Raw genomic sequence first — 26,622 nt, 5'->3', positions numbered from 1 at the left:
CCCCTCCAAATCCCACTTTATATGAGTATCTGACACTGCAAGCAGTATCTGACAGTGCAAGCAATCTCATGATGGGAAAAACCAACCCGACATTTCTGTCATGAGATCAGAAGGTTTCCAAGGGAGAGGTTAAAACCACTCCTCATGTGTTGCTTTAGACACAACACCGACACCCTTCCTTTCTCCTTCCATGACACAAGCTTTTCAGGTGGCTGTTTCACCCAAATGCCGTAGATGCTGCTTAACTCAATGCTCTGTAAAGCCCATGCGGGCAGTTTCAGCTTGCTTACTCTGGCTGTTCTCTAGGGTCCCAGGTATCATCAAATTCAGATCCTTCCGGGACCTCCTCTGTGTTCCAAATAGTCTTCCTGTTTTCAGACTTCACTTGGAAAGTACCTGTAAGTGATGAGAATAATCACACTGTCATACTTTGGAATGTCTCTGTTCCTCTAGGTTTGATGAAAACTTACATTTTTCTAGGCTTTAGAAAAATCTTTGTATTAAAAGCATTCCAGTTGATGATTACAGTCTCCTTCACCTCAGTATCTTGTGAATGAGAATTGGCAGAGGGAGGATGCTTTCCTTTCCCTTAAATCCCCTTGACCCAGCCTCTATGACAAGGAAATCCTCCTGTCAGGCATAAAATATCTAGCACTTCAAAAGGGCCAAAGGATGAATTATTAATCTTCCCCAAGCCCCCTGACAGGAGATTTTTAAGGGAGAACTCTGCTCATTTACAAAAGGACCTCCTCCTCATGTAGAAATCCAGTTCTTCCCATTAATTATTGAGCACAGCCCAGATAGGGGACTGAAGACGCATGGAAGTTCGTGGGCAGAACACCATGGTTTATGCCTGTCCTACATGGAAAAATGTATTTTCTAGCAACTTGATGGCTTTTATAGTAGAATCTCTGGTCATTGTTGGAATCCCAAGCAAAAATATGTGTTCTAATTGGCACAGTTCCTTTCCTGCTACACTCGTCCTGGTCCTTGCTGACCTTTCCTACGGCTCATAACCAAGCTGCCCGATAACGTGTCAGCATTAGCTCCAGGAGGAGTTTTACGTTAACTTTGCCAGGACTAAGCTCGTCTTCCTTCCTGTCCTGAGTACAATCCAAGGTGCTGACACAAATTTAGGAACCCTGGAGACACGTGTTCTCGTTGTCTGAGAGTCTGCTTTCTGTATGATGCCAGAACACCTGGAGTCAGGTAAAGCAGGTGATTGCCCGGGGGTTCCAGGCAAAGAACGGGCCGCAGGAAGGCGAGTAACTGAAACCTGTCTCGGTCTGTCGAGGGCAGCACCGAACAAAGCTTCTATTCCTCCCTCTGCGTGGTCTAAACAGGGTTGTGAAACTTTTGAGGGGAATATGGTATGACTGCCTTTCATGGTATGCTTTGTAGCTCTTCCTCCTCGTAGGCATAGGCTCAGTTCCACACAGTTTACTCCATGAGGATCCTTTCAGGCGAGTACTTAGAAGCCCATCTTCCCTGTTTGCGCTAAGTGAGCATTAACACTTCCATGAGAGTACTGCCATGGAGCTTTTTGCTGCTCAGCTATGATTCCCCTCAGCCCGTGGCCAGGCTGTGCTCTGTACTCTGTTTATTGTCACCACTGGAGGCTGCTGTGCTCTGGAGTTACCCTTTCTGGTCCTCTTTGTACATTTTGCTCTCAGGAAAAGAAGAACTTTACAGTGTAATTGTAAAAATGTAATGCTATTTCCATCTCAGAGGTCAGTGATCACTCTTTTATTGAAGCAAACCCCTTCAGTGGTAACTTAACACAGCTGTTACAGTCTGCTAACATGGGACTGAATGCTAAAACATACAAATACTTCTCCTTACCAGTGGTCTCTTTCTTTACTGGTCCAATACTACCAGGAGTCATGGCACTAATGGAACAGCATGGCTGCAAAAAAGGCAAATGGAACTTCAATCAATTTTCATAGAGCCCAGCTCAGTAACTATGATAATGTCAATAAATACAAAATGTTATCTGAGGTCAAACAAATCTGTGCTAAAATCCAAAATATATTGTCCCACAATTTCATGACCGAACCACTGAACATTCTCTCTTCTTCGCTCTCATCCAGCAGAAAGTGACCTTGACGCACTGGGTTTAAGCAGGACTCCCAGAAGCACAGTATTACAGACAGATGTGCTTTTTGAGTATTAGTTTCCAAGGAATTTTGGCAAAATTTCCGTGCTTTGTCTGCCATGAAAATATTGCAGGAAATCAAGGGTGCTATATGAAAACTCCACCACAGCATTTGGATTCCTTTTGACAGTAGAGATCATATGAGGCAACAACATTTTCCTCTAATTATTATTCAATCTAGTGCTAATAGGCCAATATGAGGCATTTCTCTATATATGAAGATTCCTCGGTTTAATAAAAGTGCCTCATAAGCACAGAACATTAAATTAAATCAAAATAAAGATTTCAATGTACCCAGATTGACTCAGACTTAATTGACATCCCTTATGGCAATTTTCCATTTCTGTCTCTGAAGTGTCATTCATTTTATTAATAAGATGTAAACAAATTCTTTTAAAATCAGGGTGTTTACTGCAAAGTTGTACAGCAATAATGCTAGTTTTAAAAGGCAGGCATTAAATAGCTAAAGAGTAGTTAGAGTGTGAAGGGCAACTTCTACCACATACTGAAAGGAAATTTCAAGGGATGTGCATCCCTTTTATCCCAAATATTACTACCATTGCCATTGTGCACAACTAGTGCTGGGTCAGCCAGCTGGCTCTTTGTTGAATGATTTGGATGAAAACTGAGGCATTTGCCATTTTTGTTATCCATGTCATAGCATGACTTGTTCAAAATCCTAAGAGACATGGCAAAGTTTTGGGCCTTCACAGAGGCCTTTTACATTGTGATTGTTGCCACCTGAGACCCTCCTGGGATATTTCTCCCCAGCACACACGTATGCCTAAATAAAAGCAGCAGTTGCATATTGCAGGAAAAATGTACATTTTCCAAAAGCTGTGATTTTCATCTATTCCTGAGATGAATTGATCATAGAACCACAGAATGGTTTGGGTTGGAAGGATCCATAAAGGTCATCTAGTTCCAACATCCTGCCATGGCCAACTTGGCCTTGAACCCTTCCAGGGAGGGGGCAGCCACAACTTCTCTGGGCAACCTCTTCCAGTGTGTCACCACTCTCACAGTAAAGAATTTCTTCCTTATATCTAATCTAAATCTCCCCTCTTTCAGTTTAAAACCTTTAACCCTCATCCTATCATTCACTCCCTGATCAAGAGTCCCTCCCCATCTTTCCTGTACCCCCTTTAAGTCCTGGGAGGCCACTCTAAGGTCTCCCCGGAGCCTTCTCTTCTCCAGCTGAACACCCCCAACTCTCTCAGCCTGTCCTCACAGGGGAGGTGCTCCAGCCCCCCGAGCATCTTTGTGGCCTCCTCTGGCCCTGCTCGAGCAGGTCCGTGTCCTTCTGATGTTGGTGCCCCCAGAGCTGCACCCAGCACTGCAGGGGGGGTCTCATGACTCCCTGTACCTGCTGCCCACACTGCTCTGGATGCAGCCCAGGACACAGTTGGCTTTCTGGGCTGTGAGCGCACATTGCTGGCTCACAGTCAGTTTTCCATCCACTAATATCCCCAAGTCCTTCTCCTTGGGGCTGTTCTCAATCCACTCCTCGCCCAGCCTGTATCTGTGCTTGGGATTGCCCTGACCCACGTGCAGGACCTTGCCCTTGGCCTTGTTGAACTCCATGAGGTTTGCACGTCCCACCTCTCCAGCCTGTCCAGGTCCCTCGGGATGGCACATCCCTTCCCTCAGCGTGTCACCGCACCACACAGCTCGGTGCCGTTGTTGAACTTGCTGAGGGTGCCTCAATCCCACTGTCCATGTCCCCAACAAAGATGTTAAACAGCGCCAGTAACACCGACCCCTGAGGACACCACTCGTCACTGCTCTCCACTGGGACATGGAGTTGTTGATCCCAGCTCTTTGAGTGAGACCATCCAGCCAATTCCTTATCCACTGAGTGATCCATCTTTCAAATCCACGTCTCTCCAGTTTAGAGACAAGGATGTCGTGTGGGACAGTGTCAAATGCTTTGCACAAGTCCAGGTAGATGACATCAGCTGCTCTCCCCTTATCCACCAGTGCTGTAACCCCATTGTAGAAGGCCACCAAATTCATCAGGCATGATTTGCCTTTAGTGAAGCCGTGTTGGCTGTCACCAATCACCTTATTTTCCATGTGCCTCAGCATATTTGCCAGAAGGATCTGCTCCAGGGTCTTGCCAGGCACAGAGGGGAGACTGACTGGCCTGTAGTTCCCTGGGTCTTCCTTTTTTCTCTTTTTAAGAATGGGGGTTATGTTTCCCCTTTTCCAATCACCACAAACGTCACTGAACTGCCACAATTTCTCAAATAAAATGGATAGTGGCTGAGCCACTTCATCCACCAGTTCCCTCAGGACCTGTGGGTGCATCTCATCAGGTCCCAAGGCCTTGTGCACCTTCAGGTTCCTTAGATGGTCTCGAACTTGATCTTCTCCTACAGTGGGTGGTTCTTCATTCTTCCAGTCTCTCTCTTTGCCTTCTGTGATTTGGACGATGTGGCTGGAGCACATGCTGGTGAAGACTGAGGCAAAAAAGTCATTGAGTGCTCAGCCTTCTCCATGTCATGGGTGACCAGGTCTCCTGTTTCCTTCCAGAGAGGGTCCACATTTTCCCTGGTCTTTCTTTTATCACCGATGTACCTATGGAAGCTTTTTTGGTTCCCCTTGACATCCCTGGCAGTTCTAATTCTATCAGAGCTTTGGCCTTCCTAGCCTGATCCCTGGCTGCTTGGACAGTTTCTCTGTATTCCTCCCAGGCTGCCTGTTCTTGCTTCCACCCTCTGCAGGCTTTTTTTTGGTGTTTGACTTTGTCCAGGAGTTCCTTGTTCATCCATGCAGGTCTCCTTGCGTTCTTACCTGACTTCCTCTTTGATGGGATGAATCGCTCCTGTGCTTGGAGGAGGTGATCCTTGAATATTAACCAGCTTTCTCGGGCTCCTCTTCTTTTCAGGGCTTTATCCCATGCTACTCTGCCAAGCAGATCCCTGAAAGGGCCAGTCTGCTCTCCTGAAGTCCAGGGTAGCGAGGCTGCTGTGCAGCCTCCTCACTGCCCTAAGGATCTTGAACTCCGTCATTTCATGGTCACTGCAGCCAAGGCTGCTCTTGAGCTTCACACTCCCCACCAGCCCCTCCTGGTTGGTGAGAACAAGGTCCAGCATAGGAACTCTCCTTGTTGGCTCCTCTGTCATTCCAGGAACCTCCTGGATTACTTATCAATATTTTGAAATAGAAGAACTGATTTTTTGATTATTTTTTTTATATAGAAGAATTGATGTGAAGAATGGAAAGATATTTCTCTCATTAATCATTCAGATCATTCACCTTAGAATGATTACTCACCCTTCCCTATTCTACAATCACCAACATGTCTATTGTACTTCAATGGTCAATTACCTCTACAGTTCCTCAATACTTGACACACAGAATGAGTACACTCAGTCACTTCTGGATATTTTAGTCCTTACTCAGAAGTTGAGCAGCAACTTTTTTCCCTTCATACGAAGTATTTAGCTGTAATTGCCTTAATCTCTGGCAGACTTCAGGGAAAAGTAGGGGGAAGTCTGAAGTATCTAAAGCTCTTTCAACTACATGATCTCATTTCCTTCAGGGTGAAAAAATTAAATCTCCCTCCCATTTTGTGGTCACAATCTCTCCTTGTTTCCTGGGGCATCTTCCTTATATTCTCCCTCAAAACCTTGTTACCCTAAAAATACCTTCTAGCTGTTTCAGTCAGTTCAAAACCTTCTAAGGTTTTCATTCTTTTTACTCACTCTGGGAAAAGAGGAATTTGCTTCTCAGTTAGGTCAGGCTATGGTACAACATGTAAAAGAAGCAGCATTGCTTATGAAAGACTCACCACATGTTCATCATCATCATCATCATCTTGACCATCACGAAGCAGTTTGGCAAGGCACTGCAGAGAAGAGCCTGAGGAAACACTGTCCATATCAATACCCACTGCTCACCTACACAGAAGAAACAAGCAGCAGATGAAGAAAGAACAAAATATGTTCTGTACTGTCCATAAAGCACAATTTTCCTGTTGTGTGTTCTGGGAGGATAAAGTTTAGCAAAACTCTGACATGCATGATGTCAAAACAGATATAAGGGAACATAAACAACCTTTCCTCTCTGTGCCAAGATTATGGGCTCTCGCTGCACAGACATTAGTTACAATCAGAGCTCAATCCTTACAGTCACTATGAGCTCTGGTAGACCCCATGTCAACATGGACTTGCAGCTACTGCAGCCAGGGCGAGGGCAGCAGGCCGCCTTGGCTCAGGCCTGGCACTGAGGGGCCAGGCAGAGGTCCTCACACAAGTTCTCTGCCCACCCGCCTTGCTCCAGGCAGGCTTAGGACAGCCCCAGCTCCAGGCCTAAGCAGAAGACGAACGGAAACACAGTGTTAGGGAAACCTGCCCGCACCACGGCCCCACCTCCGGCCCCCGCGGTACGGGCACGGCGGGGCAGCCCACCCTCCCACAGACACACCAGGCGCGGCCCAGCCCAGCGCAGCGGGTCGCCCCGAGGCGGCGGAGGCTGCAGCAGCGGCGAGCAGCCCCTCCGGCCCGCCCAGAGGCCGCGGTGCCGCCGCAGGGCCTACCGCCGCTCACCGCCCGCCGCCACCGGCCGCGTCCCCCATCACCACAGCGACGGCGCCACCGCCCCTCCCCGCCGGGCCGCGCCAGCCAATCCGAACAGGTCGCCCACGAGCGACGGCGGCGCCAGCCAATAGCGAGGGAGGGCGGGAAGAGGCGGCCGGCGGCTGGGGGCGGGGCAGGGGCGGGCGCGAAGCGGAGCGGAGCGGCGGTACCGTGCGTCATCGCGGCGCGCGGCGCCTGGGGGCGGGCGGGGCTGTCGGCGGCGCGGCGGGGCTTGGGGGGCCGGGCGGTGGGAGCCGCGGCCGCTGTCAGTAGCCGTCCGTCTGCCCGCGGGCCGCGGCCGCCATGAACCAGTTCAACTTCGGGTCGGGCGCGGCGGGAGGCGGCTTCGCTTTGGGCACGCCGAAGACGGCCGCCACGACGGCCACGACCGGCTTCTCCTTCTCCACGCCGGCCGCCTCGGGGGCCTTCAGCTTCGGGAGCGCGGCCCAGGCGCCCGCCAGCAGCCAGCCCGCCGGGCTCTTCTCCTTCAGCAGGCCGGGCGCTGCCGCGCCGCCCGCCAGCTTCAGCTTCGGGACGCCGGCGCCGGCCCCCGCGGCGCCGGCAGCGAACGTGTTCCCGCTGGGGTGAGGGGCCCGGGGGGTGGCCGGGGCCGGGGCGGGGCTGGGGGCCTTGTGAGCGGCCCTGGCCGCTGGGCAGCGGGCGGGCGGCGGCGTCCTTGCCGCTTTGGAAGCCTCTGGCGGCGTTCTCGGGGGAGGGGAACCGGTTGCTGTTGCGCCTTCGAACGCCCACGGCCCTCGAGCACGTTCGGGAGCGCGTCCGGCGAGACCCGATCTTTGTCAGGGCCGGCTTTATCGCATGGGTGTTCAGAGTAAGGTGTTGGCGCGCCGGTCTGTGATTCTGTGACTCTGAGTGCCTTCTGGGGCCTGGGTGGGTGGAGGTAATTGAGGGGGAGTCGGTACAAAGAGACTTCACAGGGGATTGCAGGTCACAGGTGGTGTCAGAATTGAAAGATGAAGCTGATCGAGTGCACATCTCTTTGAAAGGTGTGTCTGCAGTCGGCACACGGTCTGTAAGAAAGTCGCCTCGGCGCTTGACTGGGTGTATGTCTCAAGCAGATTGTCTTCTTTTCTTCTCTAGGGCAAATGCTCCAAAAATAAACTTTGGAGGCAGTACTGCAACTCCAGCTACTGGAATCACAGGGGGCTTTGGATTTGGTAGCTCGGTACCAACCAGCACGCCCTCAAGTCAAGCAGCAGCCCCTTCTGGCTTTGTGTTTGGATCTGCTGGCGCCACCACCACCGCCGCCACCACCTCCCAGTCTGGGACAACTGGAAGCTTTACGTTCTCCAGCGCTACCACAACTCAGGCCGGAGCAGCCGGCTTCAGCGTCAGCGCTGCAGCTCCGTCAGCCGTGCCCGCAGGGTTGAGCTTCGGAACGGCCCCGGCAGCTGCTGCCACCACGGCTGCCACCTTAGGAGCTGCGACCCAGTCAGCAACGCCCTTCAGCCTCGGGGGGCAGCCTGCCGGTGAGTGCCGGGGCTCGGCAGCGGCAGTGAGGAGGGCTGGCGGCACGGAGGGCGAGTGGGGCTGGGCTGGAGGTTCTGCAGCCGCCGGCTTCTGCTGGTGCAAAATGAAGCGAGTGGCTGGAATCGGTGGTTTCTGTCACGTGCTTGTCCAGGGTCTCTAGTGACGAGTAGCAATTGCTAATCAGCCTTTGGGTTTGGAGGCTGAAATAGTTTTGCCAGTGTGTGTAGAAGCAGAGAGTCCGGCACAAGTTCCGTTTGCAGCTTTTGATTTCCTTGTTGATGCCAGTGCAGGCCTCGGAGGGAAGGTCATCAGCTCTGGGGCGAGGGGGATCTTCGTCTGTGCTAGAATCATTCTTGAAAGTCTCTTTCCCTAAGGAGCTTCTTAGCCCGACTCGATTTCCTGTGTAACGCAAGAGTTTTTGTTACTTTGAATATTCATGTTTTCTTATACTCTTACTGCTTCTGACCTGACAGTTGCTGGGGTCAGTGGAAGCTACAGTGTCCCTGTAGTAAAAGTTTTGTCTTTTCCTTGTACTTGTTTCAGGTCTCAGCTTTGGGTCCCTGACTTCCACAGCAGCCACTAGTGCACCCATGGCAACGCTGACCACTAGTACCAGCCAGGGACCCGCTCTGTCCTTTGGAACCAAACTTGGAGGTAGGAGGTGATTGTAGCAAATGAGGACTTTGTGACTCCGCTTGTGACTTTGTGAATCTGCTTCTCCTTCTGGGATTAGTTTTCTAAACTGGAGTCTGGAAATGGGCGAGAAGTGTTTGTCACTGTGAATTTGCCATGGCGTCAGGATTCTGTGACAGTTCGTACAGCCACTGAACTTAGTATCCTGTGTTTTTTATTGCGTCCCACGTGCCAAATTCTGTTGTGTGGTTGTTGCTGGAGTGTAGCGGGAGGGTGCCACAAGTTCAAAGGATACCTTGGAAAAGAGGTAGATTTGAGGTAGAATAAGAGGAAGAATAATTAAGAATTCTGACATCCTTAGAAAATGGATGTAGGCCAATTTGTGTCGCGTTCTCAGCATGATTCTTCTGAAACGGGCGAGAGCTTGGTGTGGTCTGGTTGTACAAGACGGGCGCTTTTTCCCTTGGTAGTGACATCCACAGCTGCTACAACGGCCGCTACCACCACGACCTCCGTTCTGGGCTCAACGGGGCCGACGTTGTTCTCATCTATAGTGAGTTCTTCAGCACCGACATCGTCTACAGGCACGGGCCTCTCACGTAAGTCCCAGCGCACAGATTTTACTTTTAACTAATCAGCTGCAATGTGTAGATGCCATATATAGCAGCCTAGCAACTTGTAGTTTTGGTGGCTCCCCAATGCTTGCATTGCTACTCTCGTTCCAGAGCTGACCTTAATCTCAGTGTTTGAGCTAAGGGGCATTCTAAGGGGCTGTTTCCAGGCAACTGAGACGTGACCAGCGAGTTTCCTGCAGTCTGTGCAGTTGTGTTGCTTTAGCAAGGAAGACTGATGCAGGGGTTGCATTTCCTGCCTGCCAGTGCCCAGTACCCTTTGCTTATTTTAGCAGTGAAATGTTAGATAATGCAGAATAGGTAAAGAGAAGCGACGGTAGCTTGGCACCTGGGTCCGTAAAGCTTCCTGGAAGAATCGCAGAGCATTCTGGCTCCTTTATAGCTTCAGCCTGCCTTTTATTGTGTTGTGTCTGAGTGATCCTTCACCTAAACAGTGATCCTGGCTGATACAGATAAAGACCAGGTGAAGATGGGAGAGCAGGGAGGGTGGGGTAGGGCTTTTCAAAGGGGCACAGTATTTGATGGGTTACACAGACTCTTCAATGCTGTCTTCTGTTTACAGTTGGTGCCCCTTCCACTGGGACAGCCAGTCTTGGAACGCTTGGGTTTGGCTTAAAGATTCCTGGAACGACAGCTGCCGCAACGAGCACTGCCACTAGTAAGAATTAGCTTTTCTTTGACTGCTCCTCTTTTGCATCTCCCCAAACGCACATTCCGTATGACTTCTGAGAGCCTGTGCACAGCAAAGGGCCTCTGGGTGAAGGATCGCCCGTGGGCTTTGATGTTCTAGTCTGGAGCAAGTCGAGTAAATAGATGAGCTGCTCCTCCTCCAGCCTGCCTGTGTGGGTGCAGAATTGCTCCAAGAGGTGAGGGAGGGATGTCTGATGGGGGAGGGAGAGGCCAAAGACTTGCAGGGAGTGTTAGGGAGAGATGTTTTATGTCCCAGTTGTGCCCCTTTAATCTGTTTCTTCCATACTGGAAGTCTCAAAGGGTTGGATTTCATTATCTTCCCAAAAACCCAGATCAGAGATGGGTGCTGTATATCTAAGTGACAACCCTCATGTGAAGACCTGCAGTGGAATTTGCTGCTGCACAGCGTTGGGATTCAGGACTGAACATCCTTTTCTGGTTGCAGTTACCGTTCAGTTTTTAGTGTAATGACATGGATGCTGCTCGGCTCTCAGGGTCTTTGTAAAGCTTGTTTCTGGAGGGACTGTGAAGAATTTGAGCCCAGTGCCTGGCAGTGCCGTCTGACGGGCTGGCAGTACCATCCGACAGATGCTTTTAGCTCCGTGAAAACAGACGTTTCATCTTCTGCAAAGATGGAGGAGAGGAACTGGGTGTGCTGATAGTTATTAGGTCTAATATTAAAACCCGAGGAGATTGAAGGGAGTTTGGGCTAATGCTGTGTTTCTTTGAATAATGCCCAGTTAAGTGCAGGCTGACAGTTCCTCATTTTGCTCGAGCTCCTGGTCAGGCATGTATAGTCCACTCCTCCTGTGTCAAGATGTGCTTCGTTCCCTTCCTGACAGACGTGGGATTTGCTTTTTGTTTAAGGGACCTATTTGAGCTCATAGAGCACTGCTCTTAGAAGTGTATATTGGACCTGTTCTTCATTTGCTCGGCAGCAGATGTGTCCTCTTCCGTTGCTTGACTTGCATCTCTTCGTTCAGGCACTACTTCTGCTTCTGGCTTTGCTTTGAATCTTAAGCCATTAACTACAACTGGTGCCATTGGAGCTGGGACTTCTACAGCTGCCATCACCACCACAACCTCCAGGTGAGTGTTGTGTTACAGCTATTTCCTGACTGGGGCAAGAGGCAGTATTAGTGCTGGTGTCTGGCGGAGGGAGGGGAAATGAGTGTTGTCAGGTTGGTGTTTTGGTTATTGATCTTGTGTTCTGTACTGTCTTGTGCTTCCTCTCAGCACGCCTCCAGTCATGACTTATGCCCAGCTGGAGAGTTTGATAAACAAGTGGAGTCTGGAACTGGAAGACCAAGAGAAACACTTTCTGCATCAAGCTACACAAGTTAATGCCTGGGATCAGATGCTGATAGAGAATGGAGAGAAAGTAAGTGACATCCAGTGTAACCTGATTTTGCCTGCTTAGGTGCTTAAAGGCCTTTGGTGTTACAGAGGCAGCAAACATCTAGTGTGGATTAACATCTGGGGGCTTTTGAAAAACTCACTGGATGTCTGTTCTGGTCTGTAGGCATTGAAGCTTGGAAGTCTGCTCTGTGAGTTTACAGTATGATAAAAACTTCTGTGTTTTTATAATGCAGTTGTGTTCTATTTCCAGATTACTTCATTGCACAGAGAAGTAGAGAAAGTGAAGCTTGATCAGAAGAGGTACGGAACTATGAACTCTTGAGATGATCATGTTTCTTTTTTGCATCTTCTTGCATTGTGGTATGGCAGATCTAGAATGTAGATAACCTCTAAGTGGGGTAGTTACCATCTTCTCTTTCCAGACTGGATCAGGAACTAGACTTCATTCTGTCGCAGCAGAAGGAGCTTGAAGACTTGTTGACCCCTCTGGAGGAGTCTGTGAAGGAGCAGAGCGGGACTATCTACTTGCAGCACGCCGATGAAGAACGGGAGAGGACGTAAGACAGAAATCTGCTTTGAGCGTGTGATGAGCAGGCTAATGTGGTGATGGTCAGTCAGCAAGAAGTAGAGTTGGGATGCGTGACAAGATTGTACAGTCAGTGGCCTTTTTCAAATATGTAATCCTGATTTATGCATGGCAACGTAGTTTTTACGCATTAGAAACGGGAATTGCCTGGAATGAGCCTGGAAAGCTCTTTGGCTGTTGGTGTAATCAGCTGTCTGGGAAAAGGTTACTAATTTTGGCATAATCTCTAAAAAGGAGTAATTATCTAGTGATAGAAGCAATGAGAGGAGGATGTGCTATGTGTGGCTCAGGCATCCTTGTAAGCCTGAAGTGTTGGATGGTAGCAGGGTAATTAAAAGAAGTGTTTTTTGGGTTCAAGAGATGTGAATCTTGAAGAGTGAATCTTTCTTTGGTTGTGACAGAACTTCCAGAAAGGTCTCCACACTATTGCTTGTCTGTCTCCGTGCATCTGTCAAGAGAGGAAGATTCTGTGTGACAGAATCCTCTCGTGCTGCTGCTCCCATGTATCTGCTGGCCTTGGCTGAACAGTGTGGCAGCTGATTCTGATCACCCAGAGTGGGAGTGACTGGGAGCAGGTCTTCCGATGTTCACTTTAAACATTCTGACCTTTGTTTCTGTGTGTGTTGCAGCTATAAACTGGCTGAAAACATAGATGCCCAGTTGAAGCGTATGGCACAAGATCTGAAGGACATCATTGAGCACCTGAATGCATCAGGAGGCCCAGCTGACACGAGTGACCCGGTAAATCAAAGGTTTATTTTTTGCATGTTGGTAAAGAGACAAAGGCTATTTAAACAGTTGTAACTCTTTGTCCACTCATGGATACCCCCCTGCCTGTGGTTTCAGCCTTGGAAGGGTGTTTTGTTTTGTCCTTGGGTTGGTTCTCTTCTGGTAAAACTTGCATTATAACACAGCACAAGCCGGCCTGACTTGGGTCCTTACTCTGCAGTTCTGTGAATAGTTTTCAGAGTATCTCATTCTGGCATGAACTGTGGTTATTGGCTTGTTGTCTAATTTTTACCTAGATTACAACTTGTTTCTGAGACATTTCTTAACTTTGATCCGGCTGTGTGCTCCACTGCCTGCGTCTTTCTCATGGCAAACCTCAATTTTGTTCAGAATGCCCTCCATAGCTGCTGATTCTTGTATCTTGTACTACTTTTGTATCCCCATGAAAACAAGATCAGAATCACCAGCTCTTTCTCATATGTATTAAATTGATCTTGATACTCCTTAAGGCTTTACTGAGAAGCTTTTTTTCCCGTAAAAAGTTCCCTTCATATTGCACACTGAGTTTTTTCCCATTCCGTCTTACTGTTGCCCCGTCAAACCTCAGGTGATTCCCGTGGTGGTGGTTCCTAGGTCTGAACTGGAATGAGCCGAAGCCACAGGCATATACTCTAAACCAGTCTGTTTCCTTGATGGGAAAGAGAAGCAAAGCAGCACAGTTGCTGCACAGACTCCCTGGGAAAGTGGCTGCTAGGTTAGTGGAGCTGTGCGTACGAGAAATTTGATTGCATTGTGTTCCAAAGGCAGGGACGGGCAGGCTGTCTTTTACTGCTCTTAGTTTTGACGTAGCACAGCAAATGACTTGCACCTTCTCTTTCTGCTCAGCTTCAGCAGATCTGTAAAATTTTGAATGCGCACATGGATTCGTTGCAGTGGATTGACCAGAACTCAGGTGAGAGTCGTCTTGCAGCTGTTGGGGGAATGTAAACACAAAGCATGTAGCTTGTGTGCATGTGCTTCTTGAACATAAATGAATTCCTGAAGATTCCTGAGGAGTCTTCTCCTTCTTGCTCTCAGTGACACTGTCCCTTCTGTGCTTGAATTCTCCTGATGTGCATTAAGGCCCCTGCTGAGAAGTAATTCCTGGCAACTGCTGATGTTTTACAGAAAAGCACTGCTTGGCATGCATCAGCGTAAAGGGAAAACCTTATGTCAAGCTAAGGTTAAATATTTCCACTTCTCAAATGTTGAGGGGCTTTCCTTTGGAATAGGAAAATTGGTGAAGTGCGTGTGTGTGTTTAATGTTGTTATGCTGCTCCTCCCTGCAACTGGACGCCAAATCCAGGTAAGACTGAGCAGCTTGCATTTGTCTGCAGGCGCGGTAACCCTGGAGTAATAGTTTGGAAATGTCAGATCAGCCATAACTAGAGGTGTTGTGCAGAGCAGAAGATGCACTCAATGGTGGAAACTTGAATAGTGTAGTTACTGTTGTTTTGTGGATTCAGCCTTAACTAGTGTACCGTGGTGCCATACTAAAACCAAACAGGATAAAGGATCTTTTCTGCCGGGGAGTGCATCCTTGTGAGGGATTCCAGCATTCTACATGGTTTTGGTTTTAACTGATGTTAGCAGCCACATGGGGGCACAACATAAGAAGGCACTGCTTACTGGCTTAGGTCAGGATGTAATTTGGCTTTTTCTTCCAGAACATATATGTTAACTTCTGCATTCCAAACATGCCTTCATTGGGAAATCTGGTGCACCTGCTGTGGCATCAGAATTGTGACTTTGTAGAATGTGTGTGAAAACAGCAATTGGATTCCTTTACATTTTCCTAGAAAGGAGACCCATTTTTTCCCTCTGTCACTCAGAACCCAAGAAATTGTCTCCTCAGTTAATAACGATTCATTCTCTGTGCTGGGAAGTGTCGATCTAAAGAAACAGTTCATCTTCAGTTCACCTTCAAACAAGAAAGACGCAATAAGCCCAAGTAATTGCAGGTTCTCAAAAGGTTAATGTGTGTTTCTGTGGGGTTCTTAGCAAGGAGAAGAATTCCTGTTACTGTGTGCACTTAAGTGGTATGGTGGAAAAGGATGCAAGTTTGAAGTAAGCCTTTGCGTAGCCCTTGCCATTTGTGAATCGAGTAGGCCTGGGAAGGACACGTTCCTTAACAGTCTTTTTGTACTGAAAAAACCCCCACCCAACCCACAAACCAGAACTAGGACATCTGTGCTTAGGTAACGTTACCAGTTTGGCTCCGTGGGGGACACATCCAGGACGGTTTCACAACAGCCGGTGATCTTTTCTCGGCACACTCAGACACGGTGGCTATTAACTCGTCTGACTTGTTAAACAGTCCTGTGCAAGTGTGGCACTTCATTTGAATTGCTGTTAACCCTACTGCTACAATTAAATGGCCTTGATGAACGTGGACGTGGGGTGGTGCTGCTTCCACGAGTGAAAGGAGTGTTTGGACAAAGCCTTGTTCTGACCTTCTGCCTCTTCCTGAGAGAAGCAGCCAGTCTCCTCTGTCCTAGTTACACCTGAATTCCAGGCTGAGCAGGAGAGATCTGGGAGGCAGGGAAGCAGACTGCCATTTTGTGCCATAATCGTTTTTGCATGGTGAAGTTTTGAAAAGTGGCAAACTGAAACGCGTTGCTTAATTCGTTACTGGGAGATGCTGGGATTGGCACGATGCACGAAATGGAACCGAACCTGGAATATCTCTCTCCAAGCCACGGGCCGACCTAATCCGTAGCCCTGTTGCATAGCTTCTGATAAGCTTTCATGGAATGAACTCAGAAACTGCTTTAGCCTGTGCCCAGATTGTTTGTGTGTTGCGATGCCTGATGCGTTTAAAGTTGACGATCAGTATTTCCTTACGTATTTCCAGTTCCGTGATCTGCAAATAACAGACGATCTGTGCTGTGGCTGCAAGTGCTCTGCAGCTCTTCTGTGCGATTGCACCGCCCTTTCTGTATTTACCGTTAAAAGCTTGTTATGGCTCTGTGATATCCTGCAAGAAAAGGTGTATGTATTTCTGTCCTCTTGTGTGCTTCACCTGTGATTTGCATAATTCAGAGCGAGTTGAGCAGGGGTGGGTAGGGGAAGCTGGTTTGCAGAGCAATTGCAGACCAGCTTGCAGTTCCTGTTCGGGGAGGGTTTGCTCTACTCTCGGATGCAGCGCCCTGGAACTACAGCAAACGGGCCTGGCAAGCAGCGTCCACAGCGTGTCCCAGGACCCCTCCGATTCCGCCTGCCGGTCCTGGAATGCCTCAGAATACTTCTTAGACGGTCGTCTTTGCCTTGCAGGGTTAGCAGTGCTCTGTGTTGGGTGGCCCTCCTCCTTTGTGCACTGTCACATCTGAGTGACTGTCAGAATGTTTTTCTGTCTCCTTCTGCGGGCGGAACTGTGCAGGGTTGTGTGTTCGGGTGACTGTTAACGGCTTGTTTCTCCCACAGCCGTGTTGCAGAGGAAGGTGGAAGAGGTGACAAAGGTTTGCGAGAGCCGCCGCAAGGAGCAGGAGCGCAGTTTTCGGATCACGTTTGATTGAATGGCTCTAAGTTTAAAGGATTAACCTGTGGTCTCAACAGAAAAGAGGTTTTTGGGGACCTAGATCTCATGTTCTGGTTTGGGCTTGTTTCCTTTCTTGCAATAAAATTTGTTGTTTGTTCCAAAGGCAGTCTTTGCAGTGTCTGGCTGGCATTCACCTCGTCCCGTCTGAGAGGGGCATGAAGTTTGTGCAGAAAGCGTGTGCTCTGTGTCTCTGTTGTTTATAACTGCATGCAGACTGGTGAGATGCACAAACGCTGCCCTTGAGGGATGCAGGCAGCGTGTGCCTCCACGGCTGAGCTCTCCAGTACTTCAGCATAACTTGAATATGTTCGGTCGGGACTTGCTCAGCTTTTCTGCAGGTCCGTGCAGAGATGGTTTAATGAAGAGCTCTCCTCAGAAGGAGCTGCAGCAGTCTGAGAGACTCAAGTTCCTCCTGTCGCCAGCTGGAGTTTGTGTTTAAGTTAGGTATGCTTCCACCTCTGAGAGCGGGCCTTGTTCTCTGTGCTTTTGGCAATAAAGTGCTTGTGCTGGTACCTGTAAGCACAATTTCTGCGCAATTAAAGATGATTCGATGTGCCAGTAGAAGAATGGTGCTTGTGTGGTGATTTGGTGTCGTGTAGTTTGTTGAGTCGCAAGGGTGCAGGAAAGAACCTGGTCAACGAGTCTGCTGCGAAGGCTTTTTAGGAGGCAGAGTCCTATCACTGGTTTTTGGTAAGTGTGATTATCATGCACGTTCCAATGTATCTTTACTCGTAGAGGGAAGTGAATGATCACTATTGAGAAAACTGCCCTCGTACTCGGTTCTCCTTTGCCCCTTTATGCTTCTATTCTGGGAAATGCTGAAGGGGCACAAATAATGTGTAGTGGGCTTTAGTGTGAGTTTACCTACCTCTGCCTGCACCCCGTCGGCTTTGTCTTTATTGTCCCCTGGAGAAAGGGAAGGGCCCTCTTACTAGACCGATTTAGTGCCTTTAATGTGAGTTAAAAGTTGTGAGTTGCTCGTTAGCTTTTTCTTTCCCCTGTGTGTGGACTTCATGGTCATTAGAGGAGAGGGAGGGGAGTCTCACAGCTGCTCCAGAGGAGCCTGTTGTTGGTGGGACCTGTGGGAAACCCCTGCGGAGGCTCCAGACCCTTCGCTGCGGGTGTTCACGGGGGAGCGGAGCCATTTTAGTGTCCCAGTCACTTCTAGGAGTAACTGCATTTTGACTTTGAGGCTTGCAGCTGCCTGGAAAAATCCTACAGGAGAATCTTCAGTAGGCCAAAGGCAGCGTGGTGTTTACATTCTGTCCGTCAAGAAGGTGGCAAGATTCAAAAGGGCAGGGAAAGAGCACAAAGCACAGGTGGGAAATACAGGTTCAGCTCACCACTATATCTTCACAGCAGGCTTTGGAGAGGTCTTTCCTGCTCATCCCAAAGAACATAAAGCACTAAATTTGTATTTAGAACATATGTTACTCCTACTAAATTGAGCAATCTTTTGGAATGTCTCTGTTCCTCTAGGTTTGATGAAAACTTACATTTTTCTAGGCTTTAGAAAAATCTTTGTATTAAAAGCATTCCAGTTGATGATTACAGTCTCCTTCACCTCAGTATCTTGTGAATGAGAATTGGCAGAGGGAGGATGCTTTCCTTTCCCTTAAATCCCCTTGACCCAGCCTCTATGACAAGGAAATCCTCCTGTCAGGCATAAAATATCTAGCACTTCAAAAGGGCCAAAGGATGAATTATTAATCTTCCCCAAGCCCCCTGACAGGAGATTTTTAAGGGAGAACTCTGCTCATTTACAAAAGGACCTCCTCCTCATGTAGAAATCCAGTTCTTCCCATTAATTATTGAGCACAGCCCAGATAGGGGACTGAAGACGCATGGAAGTTCGTGGGCAGAACACCATGGTTTATGCCTGTCCTACATGGAAAAATGTATTTTCTAGCAACTTGATGGCTTTTATAGTAGAATCTCTGGTCATTGTTGGAATCCCAAGCAAAAATATGTGTTCTAATTGGCACAGTTCCTTTCCTGCTACACTCGTCCTGGTCCTTGCTGACCTTTCCTACGGCTCATAACCAAGCTGCCCGATAACGTGTCAGCATTAGCTCCAGGAGGAGTTTTACGTTAACTTTGCCAGGACTAAGCTCGTCTTCCTTCCTGTCCTGAGTACAATCCAAGGTGCTGACACAAATTTAGGAACCCTGGAGACACGTGTTCTCGTTGTCTGAGAGTCTGCTTTCTGTATGATGCCAGAACACCTGGAGTCAGGTAAAGCAGGTGATTGCCCGGGGGTTCCAGGCAAAGAACGGGCCGCAGGAAGGCGAGTAACTGAAACCTGTCTCGGTCTGTCGAGGGCAGCACCGAACAAAGCCTCTATTCCTCCCTCTGCGTGGTCTAAACAGGGTTGTGAAACTTTTGAGGGGAATATGGTATGACTGCCTTTCATGGTATGCTTTGTAGCTCTTCCTCCTCGTAGGCATAGGCTCAGTTCCACACAGTTTACTCCATGAGGATCCTTTCAGGCGAGTACTTAGAAGCCCATCTTCCCTGTTTGCGCTACGTGAGCATTAACACTTCCATGAGAGTACTGCCATGGAGCTTTTTGCTGCTCAGCTATGATTCCCCTCAGCCCGTGGCCAGGCTGTGCTCTGTACTCTTGTTTATCATCACCACTGGAGGCTGCTGTGCTCTGGAGTCCAGGAGACTATTGACCAAAATTAAGTGATTGGCCTTGGGTTGGGGCTTGGGGATTGGGTGATGGGTGATATGGGTATAATTGAGAGGTGTGAACTGGGGTAGGGGTCTCTCTTTCACTTACCTGAAAACTAATAAAACAATAATTAGAATCCTTCACACAGGCTTCGCATAATCAGCAGGATCCTAGGGTCAGACCCTGTTACAGTGGCCAGCGTGTGTAAATCCATAACAATTTGGCAACCCAGGTGGGACCCTAGGCAACCACCAGCAGAAGCTCTTGTCTCCAAACATACAGTTGGTGCCAATAGGGGAGTTCACTTGGGATCTTTGGCGGTGGGAGGCACTGAACCTGGTGAGTCTTAAATTCTTGCTTCAAAATTCTAAATTCTGGTAAAATAGTGCACTAAAGGAGAATTGCATGGCTTGATCAGCATAAGACGCAAAACTGGGAGAACTGCGTGGCTGAGCAGCATAAGGTTCAGAGTTTTAGAATGACAAATACTTTCGTCATAGAAAAGGAGACACCCTTAGCCGAAGTACTGGAAAACTGGTGTAAAATCGATGGTACCAAAGGAATGAGGAAAAGGGATTAGTAACATTATGCCAAGAGGGTTGGCCACTTCTTACACAAGAGGGCAATCTGGCAGAAATGTGGCCATCACAGGGAACCATTGACAATCAGGAATTAACCTTCCTGCGTCCACATTTGGAGGACAGATTCCCTGGACAAGTGGAGTGTCATGGTTTAACCCCAGCTGGCAACTAAGCCCCGCACAGCCACTTGCTTACTTCCCTCACAGTGGGGTGTGGGAGAAAATCAGAAGAGTAAAAGTGAGAAAACTCGTGGGTTGAGATGAAAACAGTTCAACAGGTAAAGCAAAAGCTGCGCACGCAAGCAAAGCAAAATAAGGAATTCATTCACCACTTCCCATCAACAGGCAGGTGCTCAGCCACCTCTCAGAAAGCAGGTCTCCATCACGTGTAAGAGTTATTTGGGAAGACAAATGCCATCATTCCAGATGTCCCCCCGCCTCCTTCCCCCAGCTTTTATAGCTGAGTATGATGTCATATGGTCTGGGATATCCCTTTGGTCAGCTGGGGTCAGATGTCCCGGCTGTGTCTCCTCCCAACCTCTTGTGCTGCACCCCCAGCATCCTCACTGGTGGGGTGTGTGAGAAGCTGAAGTCCTTGACTCTGTGTAAGCACTGCTCAGAAATAACAAAAACATCCCTATTTTCCACACAAATCCAAAACACAGTCCCATACAAGCTACTATGGAAAAAATTAACTCTATCCCAGTCAAAATCAGCCCATGGAGTATTGGTATGTATGGGATAATTGGGCATTAGGAGAAAAGCCTAGAAAAAGTGAAAAAAAATCCTTTAGAAATACTGTGAGTATATAATCTGCTAAACTGTTTGTGGTATCTGCTCCAGCCTGTGCTCCACTCTCTATTTTGGCCTCTCTATCCCCCCTGCTCTCATCCACTCCTACTTTCCAGGCCCCCTTTCATGTGGTGCCAGTGCCGGGAACAGCTGTGCCTGGCCCAGGCGGGGTGCCCCAGGCAGCCAATACCAGGGTCCCCAGGATTCGATTGCTTGGGGTCAACAGACTCCCAGGCTTAGAGGGGACCCAGAGAAAGTGTTACAAGTCATGAAGGGAATGGCTGTATGACCCTACCCGGGGAGATGTGCAGATGCTCCTTGAAGCCCTGTTCACCCCACGCAATTCTTGATGCAAACTGTTGCTGGGCAGAACAACGGGGAGATGCAGCTGCCGGGACAGCCTGCCTGACTGCGCATGCCAGGTGGAATCATAATGTAGATGCAGACTACGGCCATTTACAAGTAGCCAGACAAAGCTTAGAAGAGGCTACACGTTTGGCAGGACAAAAAACTCCAAAGTGGTCTAAAATAAGGAGTATTAACAGAAGCCTGAGGAACACCCCTCAGCTTTTCTCTCTAGATTGTTTAAACAAGTCAGAATGTTTGAAGGAGGAAGAGACCCAGAAACAGAAGCTAATCAACCTCTTCTGGTCTTTACTTTTGTGGATCAAGCAGCTCCAGATATTAAAAAATATTTTTCTAAACATGTACCCGACTGGCCAGGGAAGTCAATGGACGAGGTAGTGCGTTTGGCCACGTCTGTATACAATGAGGAGATGAGGAAAGGGTTAAAGAGACGTCAGAGGAAAGGGGAGGTGTGTTTTCAGCTGTGCCAGGGAAGGGATTGGAGTAAGTAGAGGGAGAGGCGGGAGTAGAGCTAGAGGAGACAGACCGAATCGAAGTGGCTGGGATTCCTCTCTGGGAGCTAATGGCTGTTGCACTTATTGCAGGGAACAGGGCCACTGGAACCAGGAATGGCCCATTTGGAAGGAATGGGATGAATGTCACCCAACACCAGTGACAGGAGGAGACAGAGTAGGGACAAATCTCGGACTATATATAGGTGTTGGAGTACTAAACCTAATCATAAGAGTGAAACTGTGGGAAAAATAGTATTCCTATAGCAGAAAACAGCCAGCATCTGTTTGCATTTATGTGGAAAGGCCAACAACTAACATGGACCCGCTTGCCCCACGGGTTCACCGGGTCTCCTATGATATTCTCTTTTGCTTAAAGATGGCTTGAAAGACATTAGATTACCTAGAGGTTCTATACTTGTACAATATGTAGATCATTTGTTAGTTGCCAGCAAGACATACGAAGATTGCTTGAAAGATACTATTTGTCTATGTACTTTAGCAGGAAAACGTCACCGTGCATCTCTTGCTAAGCTTCAGCTGTGTCAGCAGGAAGCAAAATATTTAGGATTTATATTAAATGAAGGACAAAGAGTAATAGACCCAGAACGGGTCCAGGCTATTGTAGAAATACCTCGACCGGTAACCAATTGTGAGGATTTTTAGGTGCAGTAGGATACTGCAGACCGTGGATACCGGGGCTAGGGGAGCCAAGTTAAACCATGGAGAGAAGCTACCAAGGCAGAGGAAGTGGAGCCTGTACGGTGGGGTCCAGAGAGAGAAAAGGCTTTCCAAGCTATGAAAGGAGCTTTAGCTTCTGCTCCAGCATTAGGATTGTGAGATTAGCCCAAATCCTTTGAACTGTTTGTGCCTGAGAACAAAGGAGTAGGCAGCAGGTCCTTACTCAAAAACTAGGTCCGCAGCGCCGCCCTGTGGCTTCTCACTCAGCTCAGCCGGATCTTGCAGCGGTGGGGAATAATTTCTGTGTTCGAGCGCTGACAGCAACAGCGGCTGTGGTGGAAAGAAGCAGACCGTTAGTCCTGGGTCACCCAACAACCGTGTGTGTGCTGCATGAAGTAGAACCGATTCTTAAACAACACGCTACACAAGCATGTCCCCACAAAGAGCACATCGTTGTTAATTAATGATTTTTAATAAAGATAACATCTCCAGTGTTCCTATGTGTATGTAATAATTCCTAAGTCAATGAGAAATCTGCAGAATAGCTCTGGATGCACCTCTCTAGCCATCTGTTTTCCTTTTGGGCCATTTTCCTTGATTCAATTTGCTGAACCGTTACAAAGATTTATACTCTCTTTTCATCTGTGCAACACAGGTCGTAATTGCTTGAGGCTAGAGAAGCACTGCATTTTACCCAGCATGGAGGGGATTTGTCACAAAATAGCATGAGGAAAGCTTCTGTTGTGCCCACAATACAAAGAGAGTATGTTCTATACCTCACAGGTGATGGTTTTGAGAACAAGTGTACAACTATATGTTACTTTAAAAAGTTTTGAATCCAGCAACTTTACTGCCTGTTCCCTCCAGTGGTGAGCTGCGTCATGATTGTGCTAATGTAGCGTTCCACTCCAGCCACTACGGAAGATCTGCAAGATCAGCCTCTAGAGAACTTGGACCTAACCGTTTTCACCAATGGATTGTCATACTGTGTGAATGGAAAATGACACACAGGCTATGCAGTGGTGAGAAACTTAGAGGTACTTGAAGAAGAACCTCTACAACCCTCGGCGAGTGCCCAAGGGGCTGAATTAACTGCATTAGCAAGAGCAGCCTGGGTGGGATGTAATCAGCAGGTCACTGTTTATACTGACTCCAAATATGCCTTTGGAGAGTGTCATGCAACAGATATGCTATGGAAAGAACGAGGGTTTCTTGTCTTGGTGGAAAAAAACTATTTCTAATGGGACTGAAATCCGAATGCCGTTGGGAGCTATTAAGCTTCCAAGGGAAATCACTGTAGTATGCTGGCCAGCTCATACCAAAGGCTGCAGCATAACTGAAAGAAATAATGAATTGTCAGATAAAGCAGCTAAAGCTGCTGCCTGCCAGCCTATACATGAGCGCACCGCCATAACAAGTCCCTCTGCTGATGACTGGCCAGATATCAATAACCCAGTCCAAATGTATGCAGAGATGAATCAGGAAGAACGGGCTTGCTGGGAAAGTTGTGGGGCTGGGAAAGATGAAACTGGAATTTGGACTACTGGAGAAAGACCCATTTTCCTGGGAAAATATTGAATGGCTTTGGCTGCGTGGTTTCATGATGGAACACGCGGAGGGGAGATGACAGCAGTTGTTAACCAGATTGAGAGAATGTGGGCAGCCCCCAGAATACATATGGCAGTAAAAAGGATTGTGAGTTCTTGTCCCACACATTGGAAGTGTTCCGACGCCAAACCCAAGGGGAGGCTGGAGGACGAGCACGGGCACCCTTCCCGTTCCACAGACTGCCAGTGGATGATGCTGCCCTGCCTCCTGCGAGCGGAGTTAAGCACCTGCCGGAATCACAGACCAAGGCTCAGGATGGGGAGAAGCTTTTCCTGCCAGGAAAGCTGCTACTGCGGGAGTGGCCAGGGCACTTTTGTGGGAAATCATTCCCAGATGGGGAGTTCCTGAAGCCATCGAATCTGATAGGGGTTCTCATTTTTCAGCAGGAATAACAAACAGTATCTACAAACCTCTAGGAATACGGCGGCAACGAGATGTTGCACATGATCCACAGTTGTCAGGACAGGTGGAGAAATGAATAGAACTCTCGAAACCACAATTCTCAAACTCGTGGTCAGGCAGGTTTGAGATGGCCTGAGTTTTTAAGAATAGTGCTATGGGATATTAGAAATCCCCCTCGCCAACCTCTGGGGTTGTCACCAGCAGGAATAGTGCTTGGCAGGTACTTGGCTGTGCCTGGGCCCTTTGTTCCCACTAGGACCAGCCTCTTAGATGGAGACGCACAAGTGGCCAGGTTTGTAGTGGGGGTACAAAAACATCTACGAGAAAATGGGGCACAGGCCCAGTGGTTTCAACCAGTACCAGCAGGAATGCAAGTACGTGATACCCGGTCTGGAGATGCAGGAATGATGGGAGTCGGCTCTCACAAAACAAAGTTGGACCCTACACGGGAGGGTCTGTATAGTGTGTTATTAACTTCTTATTTTGCTGTAAAGTTTGCAGAAAAGGATAACTGGATTCGCCACTCTCATGTTAACTGACTGCCAAATGAACATCAGTGAGATGGTCACCGCCGACCCTGCGGTACTTCGTCTGTCCTACCTTGGAGGTTGGAACTGGGAGCATTTGAACTTAAAAAGGCTGAAGTAATCCCAGAACCATGTAGTTTCTTTTTTTTCTAGAGCCACATGGACCAAGGAGTCACCTGCTGCTTGGCCAAGTGGACCATTGGAGAGCGTAAATCTATATAAATGACAGTTCCCATGAGATATATCGAAAGGTGACTGAGGCAGAAACACACCCCCACAAAGGAGCCCAAAGTGCATAGAACCCCCCTGAAAGTGGCTGGTTACAAAACCTGTTCTCTGGATGGGAATTATCCTCATGGTTTATTAGTTTCTTTCATTCATTACTAAAGAGTCTGGTAATAGACTTTCTGTGGTTATTATGCTTCTGATAGCCTGCTGTGTTTTTACTTGTATTCGGAATTACTTACAGAATATGTTTTTGAAATCTATACAAGGGTATCCCTCATGCAAGACCAACTATAGATGGGCAGGGATGCCCCAAAAAAACAGAGAGAGGACTGTTCTGGAAGAAACATGATTAACTGTATTCTCTCTGAATAGTCTCGTTTAGCATTAGTAGCTCAGCACTAGTAGCTAAAGTAGTTGAAGTCTTAGGGCACACAAGCTGACCAGGAGTAAACTTTTTGATAAAACTAATGCTGCTAACACAGAACTAACTGAATCTGGCAAATGCAAGCAGAATGAAGAAGGACCAAGGAGACAATTCCCAGGGAATGAATTAACTTCAGAGTACTTCTGGCCAGCCTAGAGACATTGAAAACCAATAAGAAATCAAGAGACCACTGGCTGGAATTAAGTGATTGTACTGGGGGATCAGGTGATGGGTGATATGGGTATAATTGAGAGGTGTGAACTGGGGTAGGGATCCCTCTCTAGAGGCACTCAGCTCAAGCTGTAACCTGGAACTAATAAAAAAGCAATTGGAAAACTTCACTCATATTTTGCAAAATCAGTGAAATCTGAGGGTCAGACCCTGTTATGATGGCCAGCATGTGTGAATCTGTAACAGTATGAAAAGTGTTTTTCACATCGCAAATCTTTGTATGCATATATAATAATTCCAAAGGCAATGAAAAGTCTGTCTAATAGCTCTGGATGTACCACTCTAGCCATCTGTTTTCTTTTCGGGCCATTTTTCTTAATTAAATTTGATGAACTATTACAAAGACTTACACAGTCAGATGTGCTTTTTGAGCATTAGTTCCCATGGCATTTCGGTGAACTTGCTGAGGGTGCCTCGATCCCACTGTCCATGTCCCCAACAGAGATGTTAAACAGCGCCGGTAACACCGACCCCTGAGGACACCACTCGTCACTGCTCTCCACTGGGACATGGAGCTGTTGATCCCAGCACTTTGAGTGAGACCATCCAGCCAATTCCTTATCCACCGAGTGATCCATCTTTCAAATCCACGTCTCTCCAGTTTAGAGACAAGGATGTCGTGTGGGACAGTGTCAAATGCTTTGCACAAGTCCAGGTAGATGACATCAGCTGCTCTCTCCTTATCCACCAGTGCTGTAACCCCATTGTAGAAGGCCACCAAATTCATCAGGCATGATTTTCCCTTACTGAAGCCATGTTGGCTGTCACCAATCACCTTATTTTCCATGTGCCCCAGCATATTTTCCAGAAGGATCTGCTCCTGGCATGATCTTGCTGGGCACAGTGGTGAGGCTGACTGGCCTGTACTTCCCCGGGTCCTCCTTTTTTCTCTTTTTAAAAATGGGGGTTATGTTTCCACTTTTCCAGTCACCAGGAGCTTCACCAGACTGCCACGCCTTCTCAAACATGATGGGCACCGGCTGAGCCACTTCACCGCCCAGAGGCCGCGGTGCCGCTGCAGGGCTTACCGCTGCTCGCCGCCCGCCGCCACCGGCCGCGTCCCCCACCACCACAGCGACGGCGCCACCGCCCCTCCCCCCCGGCCGAACCGCGCCAGCCAATCCGAACAGGTCGCCCACGAGCGGCGGCGGCGCCAGCCAATAGGGCGGGAAGAGGCGGCCGG

The 26,622-nt window shown here is 48.3% G+C and overlaps 2 protein-coding genes across 4 annotated transcripts in view; one reads left to right on the top strand and one right to left on the bottom strand.

Moving 5' to 3' along the window:
* The window catches only part of DNAAF6 (dynein axonemal assembly factor 6), a 32,184-nt gene extending 5,693 nt beyond the window's left edge, over window positions 1-26,491 (bottom strand). Inside the window, exons 1-4 of one of the 2 annotated variants that reach the window (XM_074882556.1) lie at window positions 26,468-26,491; window positions 5,952-6,060; window positions 1,843-1,906; window positions 291-396 (exon numbers count right to left, since the gene is read on the bottom strand). In XM_074882556.1, coding sequence (XP_074738657.1) covers window positions 291-396; window positions 1,843-1,906; window positions 5,952-6,041 — 260 coding nt within the window. In that variant the 5' untranslated portion in view covers window positions 6,042-6,060; window positions 26,468-26,491. Of the gene's footprint in view, window positions 1-290; window positions 397-1,842; window positions 1,907-5,951; window positions 6,061-6,698; window positions 6,750-26,467 lie in introns of those variants that run through there. The other variant, XM_074882555.1, reaches the window with a different exon arrangement.
* LOC141949270 (nuclear pore glycoprotein p62-like) lies at window positions 6,955-25,784 on the top strand. Of its 2 annotated transcripts, none has more exons than XM_074882662.1 (12): window positions 6,955-7,322; window positions 7,837-8,225; window positions 8,770-8,880; window positions 9,330-9,458; window positions 10,054-10,149; window positions 11,165-11,270; window positions 11,418-11,562; window positions 11,791-11,840; window positions 11,963-12,097; window positions 12,756-12,867; window positions 13,741-13,807; window positions 24,710-25,784. In XM_074882662.1, exons 1-12 carry the CDS (start codon window positions 7,042-7,044, stop codon window positions 24,766-24,768), a joined length of 1,680 nt encoding a protein of 559 aa, XP_074738763.1. In that variant the 5' UTR covers window positions 6,955-7,041; the 3' UTR covers window positions 24,769-25,784. The 2 variants fall into 2 exon arrangements, with proteins under 2 accessions (XP_074738763.1, XP_074738762.1); XM_074882661.1 differs by lacking the exon at window positions 24,710-25,784 and adding an exon at window positions 16,318-16,538 and having other exon boundaries at window positions 6,957-7,322.
* Window positions 26,492-26,622: the final 131 nt, after the last annotated feature.

Source organism: Strix uralensis, chromosome 13, assembly GCF_047716275.1.
Source record: "Strix uralensis isolate ZFMK-TIS-50842 chromosome 13, bStrUra1, whole genome shotgun sequence".
NCBI lineage: Eukaryota > Metazoa > Chordata > Aves > Strigiformes > Strigidae > Strix > Strix uralensis.
Note: the sequence above shows the minus strand (reverse complement) of the source record. Positions and strands in the feature narration are given on the sequence as shown.